The 22,961-nt window shown below is 39.2% G+C and overlaps 1 protein-coding gene across 1 annotated transcript; it reads left to right on the top strand.

Annotated features, from left to right (window-relative positions):
* The first annotated feature begins 20,121 nt into the window (after nt 1-20,121).
* LOC133619875 (amphoterin-induced protein 3-like) lies at nt 20,122-22,634 on the top strand. The gene is made up of 2 exons (XM_061981150.1): nt 20,122-20,535; nt 20,787-22,634. Exon 2 carries the CDS (start codon nt 20,833-20,835, stop codon nt 22,198-22,200), a length of 1,368 nt encoding a protein of 455 aa, XP_061837134.1. The 5' UTR covers nt 20,122-20,535; nt 20,787-20,832; the 3' UTR covers nt 22,201-22,634.
* Nucleotides 22,635-22,961: the final 327 nt, after the last annotated feature.

Raw genomic sequence — 22,961 nt, 5'->3', positions numbered from 1 at the left:
CTATATTTAGCTTCATGGTGGGTTATCTTGCAGCTGTACTCACCAACATGTGCTTGATAGGACTAAAACCAAGACAGTGTATGAAAACCGAGGCATATTTTTAGAGGAAATTCTCCTATAAAACCGAAATATACTAAAATTGCAAAGTAAAAAAAACCGAGGTACCACTGTACAACATGACATGCTGTGAATTCATGAGGAGAGAGTGCTAGGCAACACATTCTCAGATGCTGCTGTGCAAGTTTACAGGCCCAAGACAATTTTTGGGGCTGTTTTCATCTTGCCCCTTTAGGTTTAAACTTTAAGCAGACTTTAGTGATTTTAGGGTGCGTTCAAACTTGTACAGTAGTCGGGTACTAGAATGAGGACTATCTTCTGCAGGTGTCAAGCGATCGCGTTAATTGCGATTAATGAAATAGTCATATTTAGCGTGTTATATTTTCTTAATCACGGTATTCAAATCTTTAAACTCTAACTCTACCGTTTCTGTATGTGAGTTGCCTCAATCTTGTCTTGTTCTGTCGTTAAATAAGATTTAAAACATGAGATGATGACGTCCATTGACAGACATAAAAGTCAAATGAAGCAAACATGTTCTCCGTTCTGTGAGCAATGTTTTACAAAGTTTAAACTTCTAACTGTGACATATATTAACGTCCATCCATCCATGTTCTACCGCGTATTACCCGAAGGTAATACGCGGTAGAACATGGAGGACTTATTAGCAGTTTAGGGGTTCCCTAAGCAGAGTACACATTGGCGGGCAGAAGAGGCAGGAATTATATTTTGCAAACACTGGATGACAGTGAATTAATGAAACACTACAGATTGGATCATGCAGGAATCATGTTTGGGGTTGATCTCATTAGAGATGCACTTTCTTCTCCAACGGCACAATGAAATAACAACTGAAATGAAAGCTAACCAACACTGCTTCTTATAGGCCGGTCAGCAATCACAGACATTGATGAACGCTAAGCCAGTTTACCCTTGTAATTACCATATTGAGTTGAAATGTTGAAGGCATAAAAATTACAAGAATGGTAATCAAAGTGGAAATGCATTTTTTTGGAATTTCGCTTGTCATTCACAATCATTATGAGAGACAAGAACAGGTGTTTTTTTTTTTTTGGTGGATTTTAAAGATAATGAGATGGCGACTTGTCCAGGGTGTACCCCGCCTTGTGTCCAAGTGCAGTTGGGATAGGCTCCAGCACCCCGATAGGCAAAAGTCCAAAACAGTGCAGTTCCCATTTAATATGACGATGTGAACACTGTGCAAGTGGACCAAAATTGTTAAAAGTGATTTTGGCTTTTTGTTGTCAAGTTGACAGAACATGTTGGTAGAGTGGCCATCTTATAGAAAGGCAGGTTGTGAACGAAGGGTAACTGGTTCAATCTCAGCCTGGTCAACGGCATGTCGAAGTATTGATTGCTCTTGGTTAGTGCATTCCCAGCAGGTACAAGACATTGATACAACATTGATTATACATACATGTCCTTTAAAACTGACGTTGAAACAACATTGCAAAATACTGTAGTTGTACTTGTAAAATGAGACGACGTTGATGTCCAAAATTGGATCCACATCGTTTGTTGGGAAATTACCAAATTTCAATGGGCAAAATAACGTCACAACCCAACATTGATTAAACATTGTCAAAAAGCATGTTGTGTCAACGTTATGTTTGAGTTGCTCAATAAGCAAGTAAGTTCATCTTACATCAGACTGAATTTCAACTCATGGTTTGAAGTGTAATATACTTGACACTAGAGATGTCCGATAATATCGGCAGGCCGATATTATCGGCCGATAAATGTTTTAAAATGTAATATCGGAAATTATCGGTATCGGTTTCAAAAAGTAAAATTAATGACTTTTTAAAACGCCGCTGTACGGAGCGGTACATATCCGGTAAAACATGGACGTAGGGAGAAGTAGTCAGCAGCCCCTCCCCTCTCCCCTCTCCCACACACAACACAGGAGTTGACGACTGCAGCATGAGAGGTTTACTGGCGACGCTTGATGACCTCATCAAACCGCTGCGAGCGCAGCATAACAACAACAAGAGTGTTGTTGCCGGTGCTTTAGCCGTGGCTAAAAAGCCAGCTCGCTCGGTGACTGACTAATGACACCATGTCTATGGTTTGGGATTATTTTAAAGTGTGTCTGACGGATAAAAACTGGCAATTTGCAATGACTGCAAAAAGTTGGTTATGCGAGGAGGAACCAAGACGTCTTCCTTTAATACGAGCAATTTGATCTCTCGCCTCTTCAAGAATCATAAGGAGATACACGATGAATACAAGCGGAAGATGGATGAAAAACAAACACCGAAAAAAAGTAGTACCACACAGTTGTCGCTTAAAGACTCCGCCGAGAAAAACAAAAATACAACAAAAAACACCCCAAGGCGAAAGCCCACGTTGTGGTCAGGTGCCCTGTCTCTACGCAGCATTTCAGAAGCTCTAACTGACTGGTAGGCCACTTCAAGCACTCACCACTAGCTTGCAGCACATTTTTGTTACTCATACAAATACGTTAGAGCAGGGCAGATTGAGCCCAGTTTATAATTTCCTGCTATACAGCATACCAGGCAGTCTTGCACTAAAGAAGGACTATGTTATTGTTTATTGTTTACTTTATTACTCTAGTATACTCTGGACTGAAGCTGTGTGTCTTCATTGTTTTTGTAGCTGTTGTTTTGAGGCATGTTTTAAAAAATAATGCACTTTGTGAAAGTCAAAGTATAGTATTTCCCATAGTTGTAGTGAGTATCAGGATTATCTCAGGGAGAGCATGTCCCAAATTCCAAGCTGCTGTTTTGAGGCATGTTAAAAAAAAAATAATGCACTTTGTGACTTCAATAATAAATATGGCAATGCCATGTTGGCACTTTTTTCCATAACTTGAGTTGAAGTTGTTCTCTTATTTTGGAAGACCTTGTTACATTGTTTAATGCATCCAACGGGGCATCATAACAAAATTAGGCATAATAATGTGTTAATTCCACGACTGTATATATCGGTATCGGTTGATATCGGAATCGGTAATTAAGAGTTGGACAATATCGGATATCGGCAAAAAAGCCATTATCGGACATCTCTACTTGACACTACAAATTGACTCAAATTAACTCAGTCAAAGCAACAAGATGACCTGACTGAGTTAAGTTGAGTCAACATTTTCTACAGTGTAAGTTTTCACACATTTTGTAAGATAACTTTTAAAGTATAGCTTACTAATCATTTAACATATCATTTATTTTATGGTAAATATTATTTACAATTACAGTCTTCATAAGATTAGCTTCTATGATTAAGTTTCTCGATTTGAGGGTCCATCCTTTGCCCATTATCACTAAAAGTATATTTTTCATCGAGCTTTTAGGATCAATCAGTAGCAGCCTTTGAAATGATGACTCATATCTAGCAAGAGTCAACCACACCTCCTCACTAAGATAGAATCACTCCTAACCAAGACTCCTTGCTAATAATCTTTAGGTCAGTGGTTCTTAACCTGGGTTCGATGGAACCCTAGGGGTTCGGTGAGTCGGGCTCAGGGGTTCGGCGGAGGTCAAGACACACCCGACACATCGTGTGAATAAAAACTTCTCCCTATCGGCGTATTACGGATACGGCAACAGCTGACTGATTTGCAGGTGTGTAGTTTGTTGTGAGTTTATGCACTGTGTTGGTTTTGTTGTTTGAACAAGGTGATGTTCATACACGGTTCATTTTGTGCACCAGTAAAAAAACATGGTAACACTTTAGTATGGGGAACATATTCATCATTAATTAGTTGCTTATTAACATGCAAATTAGTAACATATTGGCTCTTAACTAGTCATTATTAAGTACTTATTAATGCCTTATTCGGTATGGCCTTATTATAACCCTAACCCTCAAACCCTGACCCTAACCCTAACCAAATAGCTCTAAATTAAGTCTTTGTTACTTAGAATATGTTCCCCTAGTGTCCAAAAAACTCTAAAATAAGTCTTTGTTACTTAGAATATGTTCCCCATACTAAAGTGTTACCAAAAACATATAACTTTGTCTTGAATTTGAAAAAAAACATTTTATTTTTCACTAAAGAAGGGTTGGGTGAATGCGCAGATGAAACTGGTGGGGTTCGGTAACTCCAACAAGGTTAAGAACCACTGGTTTAGGTTAAGTTAGGAGCTCTCTGAGATGATTCTCAGAATCTTTAGGTATAAGGACCCAGGTATTTTAAGCCGCAACAATCATAAAAAGTGGAACCGGGACGGGTCAATCGGAATGAAATATTTCAATTTGAATAGGTTCCTATTGTAAGTCGATGTAGTTATAATCATTGATTATAGCATAATGAAGGTCATTTAAATAAATATCAAACAATTTGACTTTTAATATAATTTCTGCTTTTAAAAAATATGTATACATAAAAATAATGCTGTCAACTCAAGTCGGGAACTCTGTCTCCCGTGTTTTTCCCGAATTCTTGACAAGCTGATAAAAAAATAAAAACAACTTTTGAAATATGCATAATGCACAAAGTCACGTTGACATTATCAGGTATTTCAGATGATTTATGAACATGATATTGCCCAATAATAAGATAATGAATAATTTTATGGTTGGGATTTATCTAAAATCACTTTATCGTGTCCATTCATCTTTATTGATTATGACATAATGGAATTTATAAGATATGTCAATCTACTGTGGGTGGTATAGAGGGGAAATTGGCTCGTGTCCCATCTGTCTCTGTAGATAACTGCAGACGATGAGGGACGAGTTAAGAGGCGGTGTAAAGAAGTGATTTGGGCAGATTGGAGGTGAGATGGAAAAGAGTAGGAGGCAGTTTTCGATGATGTGAATAGAGGTGTGAGCGCATGGAGATATAAGAGCTGAGAAGAAAGATGAGGAAAATGGGGGTTAAAAAAAAGGAATGGCAAGGACATGAAAGGATATCAGACAAAAAAGCAGACAGTCCGCCACCCCACAGTCACATCACACAATTTACTATGTTCTGGCTCATAATGTTTTATAGCACAATCACTGATAGCACAGTAGTCAGTAGTGATCTAATTTCACAACTCATATCCTTCAGTAATGTGAACACAAAGGGAGAGGCAGAACCATTAGCAACGTCCAGTGCTCATCTGCTGCTACTCATGCATAATTGGCTTCCATGGTAGGAAGCAAAAAAGAGTAAACAGCAAGCCATCATATTAACTCCATAAAGTCCTAATTGAAATTGGTTAACAATCAGAGCGGATGATAAAGGATGATAAGGAGACATGGGGCTACCACAAACCCTCAATGATGACATGGGTTTGAATTCTAATCAAGTCTCCGCCGATTTCTGCCATTATACCTCCTTCGTCGTTTTTTTTCTTTTTTCTCTCAGCATTATAGTCAAATATGTCAATACTGTCCATCAAATTATAAGAAAGGGGGAAATAAAAAGGTAAAGAAGAAACATATCTAGCTTACACTAAATCTGATTAGGATACCTGAAGAAAAAAAGCCCAGCAATATACTGTAACAGTCATCCAATAAACTTGCTTTTGCATGGACTTTATGCTCACTTTTATTTGAAAAGTGGTGTTGATTTATTTGATCTATTGCTAAATGATTATTGCTCCTCTCTAATATGTTAGGGGAGGAACAGAGCTATTCTTGTTTTACTTCATATTTCTGCAAACCTATTGACTCAAGTAATGTGTCAACAAGGTCAAAAAGTTAATGACATCACACGAGGGAACAATGGTGATCGAAAGCAGTGTTTTTCAACCTTTTTTGAGCCAAGGCACATTTTTTGCGTTGAAAAAATCCAGAGGCACACCACCAGCAGAAATCATTAAAAAACTAAACTCAGTTGACAGTAAAAAGTCGTTGTCGCAATTATTGGATATGATTTTAAACCATAACCAACCATGCAGCAATATAGCTCTTGTCTCAAAGTAGATGTACTGTCACGACCTGTCACATCCCGCCGTGACTTATTTTGAGTTGTTTGCTGTTTTCATGTGTGTAGTGTTTTAGTTCTTGCCTTGCGCTCCTATTTTGGTGGCTTTTTCACATTTTTTTATATTTTCCTGTCGCAGTTTCATGTCTTCCTTTGAGCGATATATCCCGCATGTACTTTGTTTTAGCAATCAAGAATATTTTAGTTGTCTTTATTCTTCTTCGTGGGGACATTGTTGATTGTTATGTCATGTTCGGATGTACATTGTGGACGCCGTCTTTGCTCCACAGTAAGTCTTTGCTGTCGTTTACTTTGCAGCAAGTTCAGTTTTAGTTTAGTTCTGCATAGCCTTCCCTAAGCTTCAATGCCTTTTCTTAGGGACACTAACCTTTTGTTTATTTTTGGTTTAAGCATTAGACACCTTTTTACCTGCACCCTGCCTCCCGCTGTTTCCGACATCTGCAAAGCAATTAGCTATCGGCTGCCACCTACTGATATGGAAGAGTATTGCACGTGGACTCTGCTGAGCTCTAGCAGCACCAACACTCAACAACAACACATAATTTGCAGACTATAATTACTGGTTTGAAAAAAATATTTTTAACCCAAATAGGTGAAATTAGATAATCTCCCACGGCACACCAGACTGCATCTCACGGCAAACTAGTGTGCCACGGCACAGTGGTTGAAAAACACTGATCTAAAGTGTACAAGCTTTAGTATAGTCTGTAGAGGCCCGATGATCTGTAATGAGATTGATAGCTCTATAAAATAATCACATTCTTTGAACATTTTTAAAAAGCGTTTTAAGCTAAATTTATTTTGACGTTATGCGCAGTACATTCAGCACACCCCTTATGGTTGAGGAAATCACATTAGTCGCATAATTTTGGTCTTGACCTCTGTATGTATGATGAGATTATCGCAGATCTTCAAGATGCAACCTTTCAATCAAATTTGAATAATAGGATATTGAGACTGATTTGGTGGATTTAAAGATTCGTTTTTTATTATAAATGAAATTGTAAATGGGTATTTGAAGGTAGAAAAGCGCTATACAAGTATAACCCATATTTGTTTGGTAGATTTTGAAATGTATTGTATTGTATTGTATTTTGTATATTATACGATGATGAGCATTTTAACTGTGGGTCCCTGTCCATAAGCTCTGTGCTTCTAGGGATGACCTTTTTGCAGAACAGACTCTGATATTAACAAAAGAAACAATAATGAAATACAAAACTATGTATGTCTGTAAATAAATAAATAAACCTCCCCCCCCCCCAAAAAAACCCATCACTGATTGAATAGACTAGGTTAAGATTATAGTTCAGTTTTCACTTGTACATACTAGCAGTTTTTAATAAGCATCATGTCTGCTTTCTGTTTTCATGTTATACTTACAAAAGGGGTAGTATAGTGAAATCACCAACCACTAGATGGCGCGCTTTCCTCTTTCTACTTGACCTGTGTTCAGCAGGAAGAATGAGTGGGGAACACTACTATGTGTATGACTTTGTGATTATGCAACACATAAAACCTCAATCTCAGACCTGGAGAAATATTCTCTGCAGCCCAACATAATACACAAACAATCTCTCTCAAGCTGAACCTTCTTTTCAACAGAGAGCTCATCAAGTCAGCAAATTTACCCAGGGAGAGAAAAAGCAGAACTAAAACTCAATCTTCTGAATCTTTATCTAGACACTGACTCATTCATATTTGAGAGCCTGGCCGCCAGCCGTGCTATTGAAACGCATTATAGATTGTGAATAGGGTGCTCCTGTTCAAGTTCAAGGGTTCAGAAGTGGCAGATAAAAACCAGAGATGTGTTTGGCGGCACGTTTGCAGCCGGGATTTGTAGTGCATAAATATGTTTTGTGAAATATTCATTTGATAATCCAATTAGAACTTGTCATTGCATTTCGAATCAACAAATGATATTTAAACTAACCTATTTTGCTCACTTAATTTTAAATGTGCAGCATTAAGAACTTATGATAGTCAGATACATTCACCCAGCTCGACAAAATATCCCTGCAACTGAGACATCATACTGACTCTGTGAGCTTCACTGCATCTCAAGGGCAAGATAAGAGCATACCGTACTTTTCTCTCAGCTGCTGTATGTTCCTTTTCTTTTTTTCCTCTCTCGCTTTCCCTCATCTGCAGCAGATGGTGAAGACTAAATCGCTTTCTGCTGGGTGGGGGTTTCGTATGAGGGATTGTTAGGGACATTACTCAGAAATACCTACTACTGAAACACTACTGAAATGCTCTCACATAAACAACTGAAATGTTTTTCTCCCACACACACTACTGAAACACTCTCATACACTACTGAAACACTCTTATACACACTACTGAAGTGCTCTCACATAAACAACTGAAATGTTTTTCTCCCACACACACTACTGAAACACTCTCATTCACACTACTGAAACACTCTTATACACACTACTGACATCCTCTCACATACAGTAAACAACTGAAATCTTTTTTCTCACACACACTACTGAAACACTCTTATACACACTACTGAAATGCTCTCACATAAACAACTGAAATATGTTTCTCACGCACACACTACTGAAACACTCTTATACACATTACTGAAACACTCTTATACACACTACTGAAACACTCTTACATATACTACTGAAATGCTCTTACATATACTACTGAAATGCTCTCACATAAACAACTAACATGTTTTTCTCCTCACGCACCCTACTGAAACACTCTCATAAACACCCCTGAATTTGTTTTCTCTCACGAACACACACACACAAACACACACACCTGGAATTATTTTTCACTAGTATGTATAAACGGATTTCACCTGTGTGTGTGTGAGATTTTCACTCGTGCGTGTGAGAGAAAACAATTTCATTAGTATGTGTACAAGAATTTCAGTTGTGTGTATGAGAGCATTTCACTAGTGTATGTAAGCGAAGTTGCATTCCGGTTACAGTCACCAATAATGCCCGTCCCTTTTCAGCCAAGTTTTTTTTTAAGCCAAGTTGTCTGTGAACAAAATGTCTGCCTAACTGTCGACAAGTAGCTTAACCGAGGCAGGAGCTCTACTTCATAATTTGGCGGCTTCAGCAGAGAATATAAGAACACTTTCAATGCAACAACAATCGGGCTGCAGCCGTTGGTTGCACCTGCAGGACGCGACACCTGAGCGGCTACACAGCCGTGCATTTCTCCTCCCGACAGCCAAGCAGCCTGGAGCACTCGTTCCGTTGCGAGTAGGGATGTCCGATAATGGCTTTTTGCCGATATCCGATATTCCGATATTGTCCAACTTTTTAATTACCGATACCGATATCAACCGATACCGATACAAACCGATATATACAGTCGTGGAATTAACACATTATTATGCCTAATTTGGACAACCAGGTATGGTGAAGATAAGGTACTTTTAAATAAAAATAAATAAATAAAATAAGATACATAAATTAAAAACATTTTCTTGAATAAAAAAGAAAGTAAAACAATATAAAACAGTTTCATTGAAACTAGTAATTAATGAAAATTTGTAAAATCAACTGTCACAATCATGTGTGCTTACGGACTGTATCCCTGCAGACTGTATTGATATATATTGATATATAATGTAGGAACCAGAATATTAATAACAGAAAGAAACAACCCTTTTGTGTGAATGAGTGTGAATGATGATAAATGGAGGAGGAAGGTTTTTTGGGTTGGTGCGCTAATTGTAAGTGCATCTTGTGTTTTTTTATGTTGATTTAATTAAAAAACAAAAACAAAAAAAAAACGATACCGATAATAAAAAAATCGATACCGATAATTTCCGATATTACATTTTAACGCATTTATCGGCCGATAATATCGGCAGGCCGATATTATCGGACATCTCTAGTTGCAAGTGTGCGCCGCAGCATTATCAAGCGCTACGTTTCAGCTCATGGACATCGGGGCAAGAGGAGGAAAAGGTAATTAGACAATATTTATTTCTAAATTATTGTTTAATCCCACGAAATGTAAGGCACCATGGCATTGTAGTGAGCTAAGCAGTTAGCCTTGTGTGCCTCCACTACAAACAAGTTAGCAACTAGTTTTTCCGCAAGTCTATTGCAAACTTGGCGTTTGTCTCGGAGTAAGCGGAAAAATTACACTGTCAAATCAGCTAGTAATGTTTGCAGCGTTGTTGCTATGGTAACATGTCAAAATGTGAGTCACGTCCTAGTACGTCAGTAGCTTATCATATACTAATAATAATGGATTATATTTATTTGCGCTTTTCTATCGACTAGATGAAGGGTCCCCAAACTACAGCCCATAACCGTAACCGGCTCGCCAGCATCCAAAATCCAGCTTGCGGGATTTTTTTTTTTAATTATTATTTTAAATCTGTCTTTTCTAATCCATTTTTTGGTGTCTCTTAGCCGCTCAGGCAAATCATATTGTCTAAAAATGCATTTTCCCGTATGACTTATATTGTCTTAGCCGTTTTCATGTGATCTGATTGTTACATTCTTATTTCAGAGTCACCACACAGCTGCATGACCATTTCAACAAGGACGGAATAAACAACCTCTGGATTGTGTTCTTTGACTAATTCCAAAGCATGATGCAATACTTAGTCATGATATAGCGATGGACACCATCCATCCATCCATCTTCTTCCGCTTATCTGAGATCGGGTCGCGGGGGCAGTAGCCTAAGCAGAGAAGCCCAGACTTTCCTCTCCCAAGCCACTTTCTCCGCAGTGGCTATACTGGATCTGGGCCGCCCTGGGTGGCCAGGCAAGGGTGTGTGAGGTGCAAAATTTGGGGTTACTTCAGTGGCTCTCTGTCTGGCCTCATGTTCATGCAGCACATTGCAAAAACATCTATGCAACTATCCTAGAAGGTTCCCGACATCCGCATCATCACACACACCAAGAAATGCACATACAGTTTGAGTGTGCTCATTAAGCTCTCGATAAAGCCTCTCCTGATGGAAGTTATCAGAGTCCTCTTTTTGCAGCCTCTCAATACAGTGCAGAACACTAGTAAAACAACAGAAAACATCCTCTTCATTGCCTCTCACTTCAGAAAATAAAGCTTGAATTGGAAAAATGAAGAATATCATATGAACATACGTTGTGGATGAAGCAAGAAGTGCTTGTCACCATATTTCATCGTTACCGGAATACACGATCATACCATGCGTGCACGAAGACAACGTCACTTCCGTCAAATTGTTTTACACAATTATGATTGTGCCCATCATACCAGTTATCATGGTTTTGCCTTTGTAATCGTTATTTGAATAAGATTACAGACCGAGCTAGCCAACCTGTCCCAGCCGTCGAAGCGGTTTGTCCGACACTTCTAATCGAATCAACCAACTATGAGTGGTACCCCTGACTTACGGCTTCCCACGGGCGATGCAAATTGTGAGTTCAAAAATGGTATTTCCTTATTTTTTTCAAGTTTAATATGTTTTTTCAATTATTTTAATGTTGACAGTACCACGTAGAGATATGTTTTAATTCCTGATACGAGTTCGATTTTTTAAATGTGCCTGAAAATACCCCGTTTTGTACACTATTTTGATGATTCAATGCACAGTAGTGCACAAGTGTGATTATGTATAGTATTTATCCAGCTGAAGACATGTGGTGACATAAATTATGGTATTACCAGAAAGTCAGACTAAGTAGAACAACGCTAACGGTGAGAAATAACTTGTGTGCTATTGTGTGCTTAGCTGTTGTGTAGCTGCTAACTCCTGTAGCTATAGCCCACCATGTTTACATTTTGTAAATTACTTGATTATAGTAGAATACTAGAAAAGGCCAACCTTGTGTGCTTATTGGCTGTCAAGCTTTGCATAAGTAAACACACTGCAGGAATGCTTGTATCAGAGATTTTAAATGCAAGCCTATAATGTGTTTATTTGGTGATATTGGACCAATGTTTTATGACTTGTCAAGTTAGGTCATGTTTTGTTTTGTATTTTGTTATATTTTTTCTAGATTTGAGGTCTGTTTCTGTTTCAGCACTCCTTCCTTTTGTTTACTTTCTAGTTTCTTGAGTGCTAATTAATCTCACCTGCCTCTGATTAGCGACCAGGAGGCTCACCTGCTTCTGATCGCTAATCAGAAAGCTTTACAGGCTGCTGTCAGCCAGCCTTCCTCGCAGGTTCATTGTTCGCCACTGGTGACAGTAATGTTTGGTGCTAGCCTATTGTTAGGATTAGCCTCTTTTCTTGTTTGCTGACACTACTACCTTGGTTTTTGCATTCATACTCTGCAAAGTACCTTGAGATCTGTGTAAGCTTCCCTTCGACACACTGCTTTTGCATTTTTGCTATGAGTCCAAGGATTAAATAAGTATTCTTACCGGCACGCCGCTTCTGCTGATTCATGTCTGTCCTGTCGCATCCAAGCACGACTACTGCGAGGAGCCGACCAAATCATTACACAATGTCAGATATCAATATTGGATCGGCATACCAGTGAATGTAATTGTGTTTTTTTTATGTTACTCACAGGAGAGGGTCTCAAAACAACATTGTGTGACAGGAATATTACTGGAGGTGTCATAATTTACATGCATCCATTTTTCTATACCGCTTGTCCTAATTAACCTTTAGATGCAAACCTGCGGTCAAAAATGACCCCATGGGTTGGTATTCTTTAAAATGAAAAGTTGTAATATATTCATATTCTAGGTATTCCTCATAAAACATGGTTGTGACATGAGTCCATTTGCATTTTTTTTTTTTCATACATTTTATGAAATTGCAATTTTTGTATCATTACCCTACTCTTCCACAAGTGAAGTCAAAAATGACCCCAAGCAGTTCCTATGGAATTTTCTATTAACCTTTAACTCTTACTCTTCCACTTACACATCTGGGGCCGTATTTATCAAGCGTCTTAGAGTGCCATTTTACACTTAAGTCCTGAGAATTTGCGAAATTTTGTCCTACTCTCAAACTTAAGAATAAAAGCTATTTATCAACTTTCTTAAGTCTAAGAATCACTCCTACTCTCCACGATATTTAAGAGACCTTCAGAGGTGTCCTAAGTGGTTAGGAGTTGCCAGCGGGGGATGGCACTGAGGCAAACGTTCAGGGAGCGGAAGGATGTCCTGGCTTTGTTTGATGACGAGCAGCTGATCAAACGGTATCGTTTAGACCAGGGGTGCTCATTACGTCGATCGCGAGCTACCGGTCGATCTCAGAGGATGTGTCAGTCGATCACCAGCCAGGCATTAAAAAAATAGTCCTAAAAATGAGCGATCATAAATCTTCACTATGACGTCACTTTCGTCACTTGATTGACATTCACGGCACCCGAGGGTCTTCTGAGATGACGCTGGCTGCTGCCAGCTCATTAAAATGACCGACTGGAAGGCGAGAAACACTTTATTTCAACAGACTCTGGCGCCGTACCTGTCGTCAAAACTTCAAAGACCGACTGCACAGTTGCACAGTTGCGCTAACAAAACGAGTCTCAGAAAGCTAGCGTGCACAAGCTAGCAAGCTACAGAGTTTGCCGACAATGTATTTTTTGTAAAGTGTATACAAAGGAGTACGGAAGCTGGACAAATAAGATGCCAAAAACCAACCACTTTCATGTGGTATTGGACAGAAAGGAGGACTTTTTCCTCCTCCATTCGAAAATGCGGACGTTTTTAGCACCACTGTCTGATTCCTATCAATGCAAGTCATCAGAATCAGGTAATACACCAACTTATATTCTTGTCTTCATGAAAGAAAGGAATCTATATGTGTTAAACATGCCTGTATTATCTTTAAACACCTTAACTTGTTAACAATATTAACTATATGTGTTAAACATGCTTGCATTATCTTTAAACACCTTTAACTTATTAATAATATTAACTATATGTATTAAACATGCTTGTATTATCATTAAACACCTTTAACTTGTTAACAATATTAACTATATGTATTAAACATGCTTGCATTATCTTTAAACACCTTTAACTTGTTAACAATATTAACTATATGTATTAAACATACTTGTATTATCATTAAACACCTTTAATTTATTAACAATATTAACTATATGTATTAAACATTCTTGTATTATCATTAAACACCTTTAATTTATTAACAATACTAACTATGTGTTAAACATGATTGCATTATCATTAAACACCTTTAATTTATTAACAATATTAACTATGTGTTAAACATGCTTGCATTATCATTAAACACCTTTAACTTATTAACAAAAACATATATTTCATAAATAAGTAAATATAAATTATATATATGAATGAGGTAGATCCCCACGACTTGATCAATTGAAAAGTAGCTCGCCTGCAGAAAAAGTGTGAGCACCCCTGGTTTAGACAGAGCGGGTATTATTTTTGTCACAGATTTATTAATAAGGGGCGTCATCTCATCAGCAACATCACGCAGCAGAGCTTTCACAGCAGAACTAAAGGTCATCACAATGCTTCGATATCTCGCCGCTGGGAAAATGAATTGGAAAGAAAAGGAAACATTTATTTTTGATTCATTGCCAATATTGTTTGTTTGTTTTGTATTATTTTGTAGTTTATTGTCAAAATATACATTCCCATTGTCCACTTAAATATTTCTAAGATATTTCTTTATTCTTAGACAAGGGATTCCCTTCCGTGATTGGTAATTTCTATAGACACAGAAATGACGTCACCTAAAATTCCGTTTACGGCACATAGTAATGTCGTAATTCAGCTCTGAGTGTGACACTTAAGATTCAGTCCTACATTTCGCTGAAAGTGTGAGTAAGACTCTTGATAACTAACTTTTAAAGGGGAACATTATCACAATTTCAGAAGGGTTAAAACCATTAAAAATCAGTTCCCAGTGGCTTATTTTATTTTTCGAAGTTTTATTCAAAATTTTACCCATCACGCAATATCCCTTAAAAAAAGCTTCAAAGTAACTGATTTTAACCATCGTTATATACACCCGTCCATTTTCCTGTGACGTCACACAGTGATGCCAATACAAACAAACATGGCGCATAGAACAGCAAGCTATAGCGACATTAGCTCGGATTCAGACTCGGATTTCAGCGGCTTAAGCGATTCAACAGATTACGCATGTATAGAAACGGATGGTTTTAGTGTGGAGGCAGGTAGCGAAAATGAAATTGAAGAAGAAACTGAAGCTATTGAGCCATATCGGTTTGAACCGTATGCAAGCGAAACCGACAAAAACAACACGATAGCCAGCGACACGGGAGAAAGCGAGGACGAATTCGGCGATCGCCTTCTAACCAACGATTGGTATGTGTTTGTTTGGCATTAAAGGAAACTAACAACTTTGAACTAGGTTTACAGCATATGAAATACATTTGGCAACAACATGCACTTTGAGAGTGCAGACAGCCCAGTTTTCATCAATTAATATATTCTGGAGACATACCCTCATCCGCTCTCTTTTCCTGAAAGCTGATCTGTCCAGTCCAGTTGGAAATGCATCTGCTTTGAGTGTCGCAGGATATCCACACATTCTTGCCATCTCTGTCGTAGCATAGCTTTCGTCGGTAAAGTGTGCGGAACAAACGTCCAATTTCTTGCCACTTTCGCATCTTTGGGCCACTGGTGCAACTTGAATCCGTCCCTGTTCGTGTTGCTACACCCTCCGACAACACACCGACGAGGCATGATGTCTCCAAAGTACGGAAAACAGTCGAAAAAACGGAGAATAACAGAGCTGATTTGACTCAGTGTTTGTAATGTGTTTGAGAAAATGGCGGATTGCTTCCCGATGTGACGTCACAACGTGACGTCATCGCTCCGAGAGCGAATAATAGAAAGGCGTTTAATTTGCCAAAATTCACCCATTTAGAGTTCGGAAATCGGTTAAAAAAACATATGGTCTTTTTTCTGCAACATCAAGGTATATATTGACGCTTACATAGGTCTGGTGATAATGTTCCCCTTTAAGTGCAGCTTTCAGCGAAGAATTTCTTTACTCATAAGTCAACTCTTAGCAGACTTCTTAGGAGTAATTCTAAGACGCTTGATAAATACGGCCCCTGATGTCATCTCTCACATCTGATGCAAGTGGCCATCAAACTGGCATGAGAGTCAGGTGACTAGGTGTGTTTGGTGGCCATGTTGACAGGAGAAGCAGCAAATACAAAATTATTGTACCATGTTAGCTTCCAATGTTCAAAGTTTACTACACATGTACTTCACACAAATATTGAAAGATACAACCCAAAACGTAGAGGTTAAGCATAACCAAACTGTACAATGCACCTGCCATGGGTTTTACATGTATAGAGTCAGCTGTAAGAATTTAACAAGTTTCAGATTTTAGAGTATTTGGAGTTACCTCATTAGCTTTCTGTCATCCTGCAGTCTTTAGTGGATCAGATATTTCCCCTTTTTTGGTGTTGAGACTGCTGACATCAGATGTGTAAATGGGACAGTATTGACAGTCAAAGTTGCATCAGATGCTAGAGATGACATCAGATGTGTAAGTGGGACAGTAGAGTTGCTAAGATTTAAAGTTTCATAGAAGATTCCATATAAACTGCTTAGGGTCATTTTTGGCCCTACTTGTAGAAGCGTGGGATAGTAATACATAAACTGTATTAAAAAGAATAAATAAATAAAAATGTAAATGGCCTAATGTCACAAGCATATTTTATGAGTAATACCTGGAATATGAAAATATTACAACTCTTATTTTCAAAGATTTTGAAGAATAGCCACCCAGTTTGCAGCAAAACATATTTATTCTAATTAGGGTCAGTTTTGACCTCATTCGTGGAAGAGTGTAGGTATTGGTAGGTTGTGCATCCAAGGGTTAATGCTGGAGGTAAGCTGGCGCTCTTTTTTGTTGATTGATTTCTTGAAATAATATGTATGGGGGGAATTTAAATTTTAAAGTTTGCCTTAAAATGTTTTTGTTATGTGGGAGACATCTGGAGTACCTTCCATCCATCCATTTTCTACCGCTTAATCCCTTCAGGGTCACGGGGGGCGCTGGAGCCTATCTCAGCTACAATCGGGCGGAAGGCGGGGTACACTCTGGACAAGTCGCCACCTCATCACAGGGCCAACACAGATAGAGAGACAACATTCACACTCACATTCACACACTAGGGCCAATTTAGTGTTGTCAATCAACCTATCCCCAGGTGCATGTTTTTGGAGGTGGGAGGAAGCCGGAGTACCCGGAGGGAACCCACGCAGGCACGGGAGAACATGCAAACTCCACACAGAAAGATCCCGAGCCCGGGATTGAACCCAGGACTGCTCAGGACCTTCGTACTGTGAGGCAGAAGCACTAACCCCTCCTCCACCGTGCTGCCCTATCTGGAGTACCTAAGAAACACAAAAGCACGTAGAGAACATGCAAAGTCCACACAGAGATGTTCCAACGGCAATTAAAATCCACCCTCTCCTGATCACAAATCACATATTTACTCTGTAGCCTCAAACTGTACACTACTGAGCAAACATTATAATTTTTTTACACAAAATTGTAAAGTTGAAGGATCCTGCTTTTCTCAAACCTTTGGAACCCTAATTATTGTTGCTGCCAATACTGTACTACTTCCTGTTAGTATTTTACTTTTCCAAAATGACTGCTTTGAAAAGGGTAATTAAAAAAGCCATCACGCTGGGTCGTCAGCCGAGTCGTTAAAGGGGAACTGCACTTTTTTTGGAATGTTTTGCATTTAATATTTATGTATTTTGATCATTTTAAGCATACACGTCGCATTCATTTCAAAAACGGCTTACGTTTGCTTTTTTTTTCTTCATCACTGATTTCTGCTCATGGCAGACTCCATAAGAGCCAATAAACACAATAAAACATCACTTACTGTACAAGGTATTCTGTCATTAGGATGCCGACTGCTAGGATGTTCATATATTCCTGTTAGATGAAAAGTGTTTTATAATCCTCGCGGAGAAACGGGTTGCGGGTGCGGGGGGACCAAGTGTCTTTTTGTGTCGCTGTCGCCAGTTCTGGATCCTAAATGGCTGTCAAAATGTACCAACTTGTTAGATCACAGTCTTAGCCATCTACTTTCCAGGTGAGATGCATGATTTATGATCTACAATAAACTTCTAAGGAGCAGGGAAGCTAGGAAGCAACAGACCACTCGATGATGTAAACAGAGGCACACACACGGTAGTGATCACGTTGCCGCTATAAATAGTTTGTCTGGGTTAGCGCTTATAATAAAAATATCACTGATACTTGGTTGATATTTAGGTCACGAAATGTAAATGGAGTTTTGCCGCCGCTTTTTGAATTGTTATTTATTGGATTTTATGGGCGGAATAGAGTACCTCCCACTGGCTCCGCTATAAGCGGACCTTTATTTACATGTATTTAATATTTAGAATGCATTACATAACTGCAAACGATGGGCAAAATTCCCAAAAAAGTGCAGTTCCCCTTTAAGCCTGTCAAGCCCTTATGACATGTGGTGTAAATAAATGTTTCAGCATGCAGCCCTCAGTGGAAAAAAAAAAATGGATAACCCTTCTTTATGCTAACAATTACTTTATAAATGGAGGTAATCAGCAAAAAACATAATCTTACATAAATATGTATGCCTGCAGTGTTTTGTATTACTTTTTCTGATTATTCTTTAATTGAAATGAATACTGAAAACAGTGACCGGTGACTGCATTTGAAATTGATGAATACCTTTCAATGCAGAAGTCAACACTGAAAATATTGAGGCACAGACAGCAAAACAAGAATCAGATGTAAAGAGGTAAACATTTCCCTGCACACTGAACAAACTATATAGCTGCATATGCGTTTTCCGCAAAATATCAAACAATGAAATTGTTCAGCATATGCAGATGAACACATACATCTGATGTGACTATATTCTTTGAGATGATTTTGTTAAACACATTCAGTGAACAGGAGTGTTATATAATACATTGAAGCAATCAATGGCGCATGAATATTTAAAAAGCTGTACGGTTATCAATACTGTGGGACAAAGTTCAATTTGCAGGCGAATAGAAATCATACTTAGATGCCATTTTAGGGATGAAATAAAAACATTTCCTCCAAGAGAGTGTGCTACGAATCATTTTCAAACATATTTCCAATGTACACGTGGGTGTTAACATTCCTTACATGTTACAGCTAAGCTGGTGACTTGCCTGAGGACAAGATTGTGTGAAAAGCCACAATGCCAAACATGATAGTGTGTTTATTCCAACACAAATACATCCAAATGTGCTTTTGTAGCCTTAATCCGGTTCTTGAAACAAGGAGCAACACTGATCACACTGTATCACTCAACATTCCCCATCAACATCCACATCAGCTCTCATCTGCCCACCGTTTGGCCAGTGAGCGCCATTCAGCAAGCCTGAATACCGCGGTAAACAGGCTCAATGAGTGAGCAGGAGTCAGTCAAAGCTCCCAGCACTAGCACACATGGGAGGGTTGGTGGAAGAATGGAGAGTACAGCGTTGACGAGGTGGATGCTAGAAGGCATAGATAATTCACTCTGACAGAAATCAGAGCTGTCAGGACCACCATGACCAAGCAGCATGGGCGGAAAATATCTCGTCAAACACACGGTGGAGGCGAGGGAGAGAGAGTGATGTCCAAGGGGGCTCAGAAAGAAAGGAAAATATATACACTATAAGACATTTACAGTGTGTGTCTGGCAGGTAACTGCTTGACAAGAAAGGACAGTAAAGAGGCGCAGAGAAAAGCAATCAATGTAAACAAAGCACAGACAAATGATGGGGGTGGGAAACTGATCTACACCATCATAACAATTCATCAAAGACACAACCAAAAAAGTAGAGCGAGCATAGGTTTCATTCCTCAAGGATTACCGGTACTGGTGAAAAGTTAACATGTAACAGTCAGGATTAATTCTTAACTGTTTGACACTATCAGTGAGTAAGCAAAATACTGAATTTTTTATGAAGCTGAATATTAATAGAGCGTGGGAAGAAAGCTGATATTTTTGAAGCAAGGTTAGGGCGCGCCACAGCAGCATCATTACTCAATGACGAGGGAAGGAGACACAAGGCTGGTCTCTAAATGAGACAGGGTGGTGGAGGAGGGGATTGTGGGAGATTAAGAGAGCGCTGGTGTGTTTGTTGTACACCGCAAAGCACTGCAGGATGTTTGGTGAGCAGCATTCTTGTTTGGGACCAGGAGAGAGCCAGTAGGAGGACCTTAAACTTGGCTGAGGACACCGGCGACAGCAATGAAATTGTTCCTTGACTGCCTCGGGATTGAGGCACTGAGAAGCAGATAAAAAAATTTGTTGGCATTCACTGAAGCGATACGACTTCATAAAAGAAAAAAAGCGGTAGTAAATTGGACTTTAATGTCAATAGGTAGTTTATTTTGGGTCCATGGTTCTTGGGGTCTTTTCCCTCCTCCCCCAATTTTGTAAAGGATCAAGCAAGGACAAACTGCTCACTTTTCAGAAGGGGGTGTGACCTTTTTCACATTTTGATAGGTTTCCCTCCATCAAGAGAATCAGTTTTATTTGCAGGAAGCTATAGCGGATGATGATCAACTTTGAGTCATCTGGAACCAACAAAGAAGATTTCTCCTCCTTTAAGGTAAATCGGTTTAAAACACTTGTATTACACTAAGAAGGAAATGACACTGCTGCCAGAACAACAAAATGCATCAGCAAAATGTGACTAATTGCTACACTTGTCTTGAACTATTCATACATGGTTTTGCCATTTTGAATCAAATATACATATCTCCTGTCACAGTATCCAAATGTTGTTTTTTATTTTAGATTAAAAGCTTGAATGTGCTTTATGAAAATGATATGCATACTATGATTCTAATCCCTCTACAGATAGCTGGAAAAAATTGAAACCTAATACGTGCTGACTTCTAGAAAAATGATCTGCATGGCAAATCCCATTCCTATCCTGGTGCTTCTCTGTCTCCTCCACTCTACAGAGGAGACATGCCCGTCCATGTGTCTCTGCACATCTGACACAGTGAGCTGCAGCTCCAGTGGTCTCACTAAGCTCCCCAAGTTGCTGCCCATGTTCGCCATCACCCTAGATCTCAACCACAATCATTTCTCCTGGCTGCGTGCTGGCAGCTTCAGCAGGATGTCCAGGCTGGAAACACTCCGAATGGCCCACAACCAGCTGACTGGCTTAATTTATGGGGTTTTTGAAAATGCCTCAAGCATAAGATATCTTGACTTGTCTTCCAACAAGCTCAAAGTGGTGGAGCAGCACTACTTCCACGGACTGTGGAGGCTGGAGGAGCTTATTCTTTTTAACAATAAAATCACACAGGTGGAACCTGGCACATTAAGCAGTTTGAGCAGTTTGAAAAAAGCTTACTTCAGCCTCAACCAGCTCACAAACTTCCCATTCTTCTCCATCCAAGACCACAGCCAACCTTTTCTGACCATGCTGGACCTCTCATCCAACCATATAACACGTCTGCCATGGGAGAATGTAAAAGCATTGCCGAGTTTAGTGCAGCGGGGGCTCTTTCTCCATAACAACTCTTTTATTTGTGACTGCTCCATGTACAGTGTGTTCTGGCACTGGGATCTTAGAGGGTTTGACACGCTGAGGGATTTCATGGAAGAGCACACTTGCAGCATCTATGGAGACCCCCGAGCCTCTATCCAGTTTCTGCGACACACTCGCTTTTTCAACAACTGCAGCGTGGAAAAAACTGTCTCGCAACCCATGACTGTGCTCCTCTCCAAGGTGTTTGTTTCAGAGGGACAAAGGGTGCAACTGGATTGCCAAACATCCCTGAGCAGCACCAATCTCTCATTTACTTGGCTCTCTCTCAAACAGGGCGTCATCACCCAGTGCAACATCAATGACACTGCAATGAGAATGTTTGCTAATGGTACCTTGGAGATTCAAGCAGCCAAGGTCAATGACTCAGGCCTGTATGTGTGTACAGCAATGGATATTATACAGGCACTGAATACAACGAGAGAAATAAATGTGACGGTGCTCTTCCCTGCAGCAGAGCCATTCAACACAGGTTACACAACACTGCTTGGCTGTGTGGTGACCATGGTCCTCATCCTTATATACCTCTACTCAACACCATGTCGATGCAGCTGCTGTAAACAGCCCAAACCTCCAGTAATTTCTGCCGCAGCATATGATCCTGGCAACTTAACTTCAGTTTTCTCTCCCTGTACAGGAGACCAGCAGAAAATCCACAAAAATAAGCATGTGGCATTTCTGCAGCCAATGTTGAGTGAGCAAGGACTCGAATAGAAATCTGAAAATTGATGGGGAAAATAAAAGACTAAATGCCCTTGCTTTCCCAGGAATTAGAGTTAACCGGTTAACAGACATAAATGTTTGGATTCGCTTGTTGGACATCATCTTCCTTTGCTAGACATATTCTGCTCCAAATATGCTTTCCTTCTCTAAAGTGGTCCAATGAGAGTTTCACAATGTACTCTACACATTATTCACCTGGTGAACCATTAAGACTGGACATCAATTATGGGAAGTTTTAACAACATTAAAAGTAATGTTTTCATGATTGGAATGATGTTATAAAGTGTATTGGTTGGCAATCAGCCTGTATGCACAATGTCATACTGTCAATGTTTTTTTTTTGTTTATTCTGGTATAGCCAGCTTGTGCAGCCCTTTGAGACACTTGTGATTTAGGGCTATATAAGTAAACTTTGATTGATTGATTGATTGATTGATTGATTGATTGCTAGAGATAAGTACTGTACAATCACATCACAAGCAGAATGACAAAGCAATATTTATATTACCGTTTTTCATTATTATGAGTAGTTGCTGTCTTGAAGAAACATGTGTGTTGCTCAGCGTTGCCAGACATGCCGCAAATAGCGAATGTGTATAATAACATCACCCTCTAAATGGTTTATGATTAATAATTCCAAATATCACATAATGGAAGTAAATTTTACCCTTTACATACATGACTATTAGCAAACAAACCGGATACATTCGGCACTGCAAGTGAGTTTGTCAATTTTCTCATGTACCCCTATA

Source organism: Nerophis lumbriciformis, linkage group LG01 (genome assembly GCF_033978685.3).
Source record: "Nerophis lumbriciformis linkage group LG01, RoL_Nlum_v2.1, whole genome shotgun sequence".
Taxonomy (NCBI): Eukaryota; Metazoa; Chordata; class Actinopteri; order Syngnathiformes; family Syngnathidae; genus Nerophis; species Nerophis lumbriciformis.
The sequence above is the reverse complement of the archived record's forward strand: the minus strand, read 5'-3'. Positions and strand labels throughout refer to the sequence as shown.

Excerpts from the sequence above, each read along its gene's own strand:
- LOC133619875 (XM_061981150.1), top strand. The coding sequence starts at position 20,833 with ATGATCTGCATGGCAAATCCCATTCCTATCCTGGTGCTTCTCTGTCTC.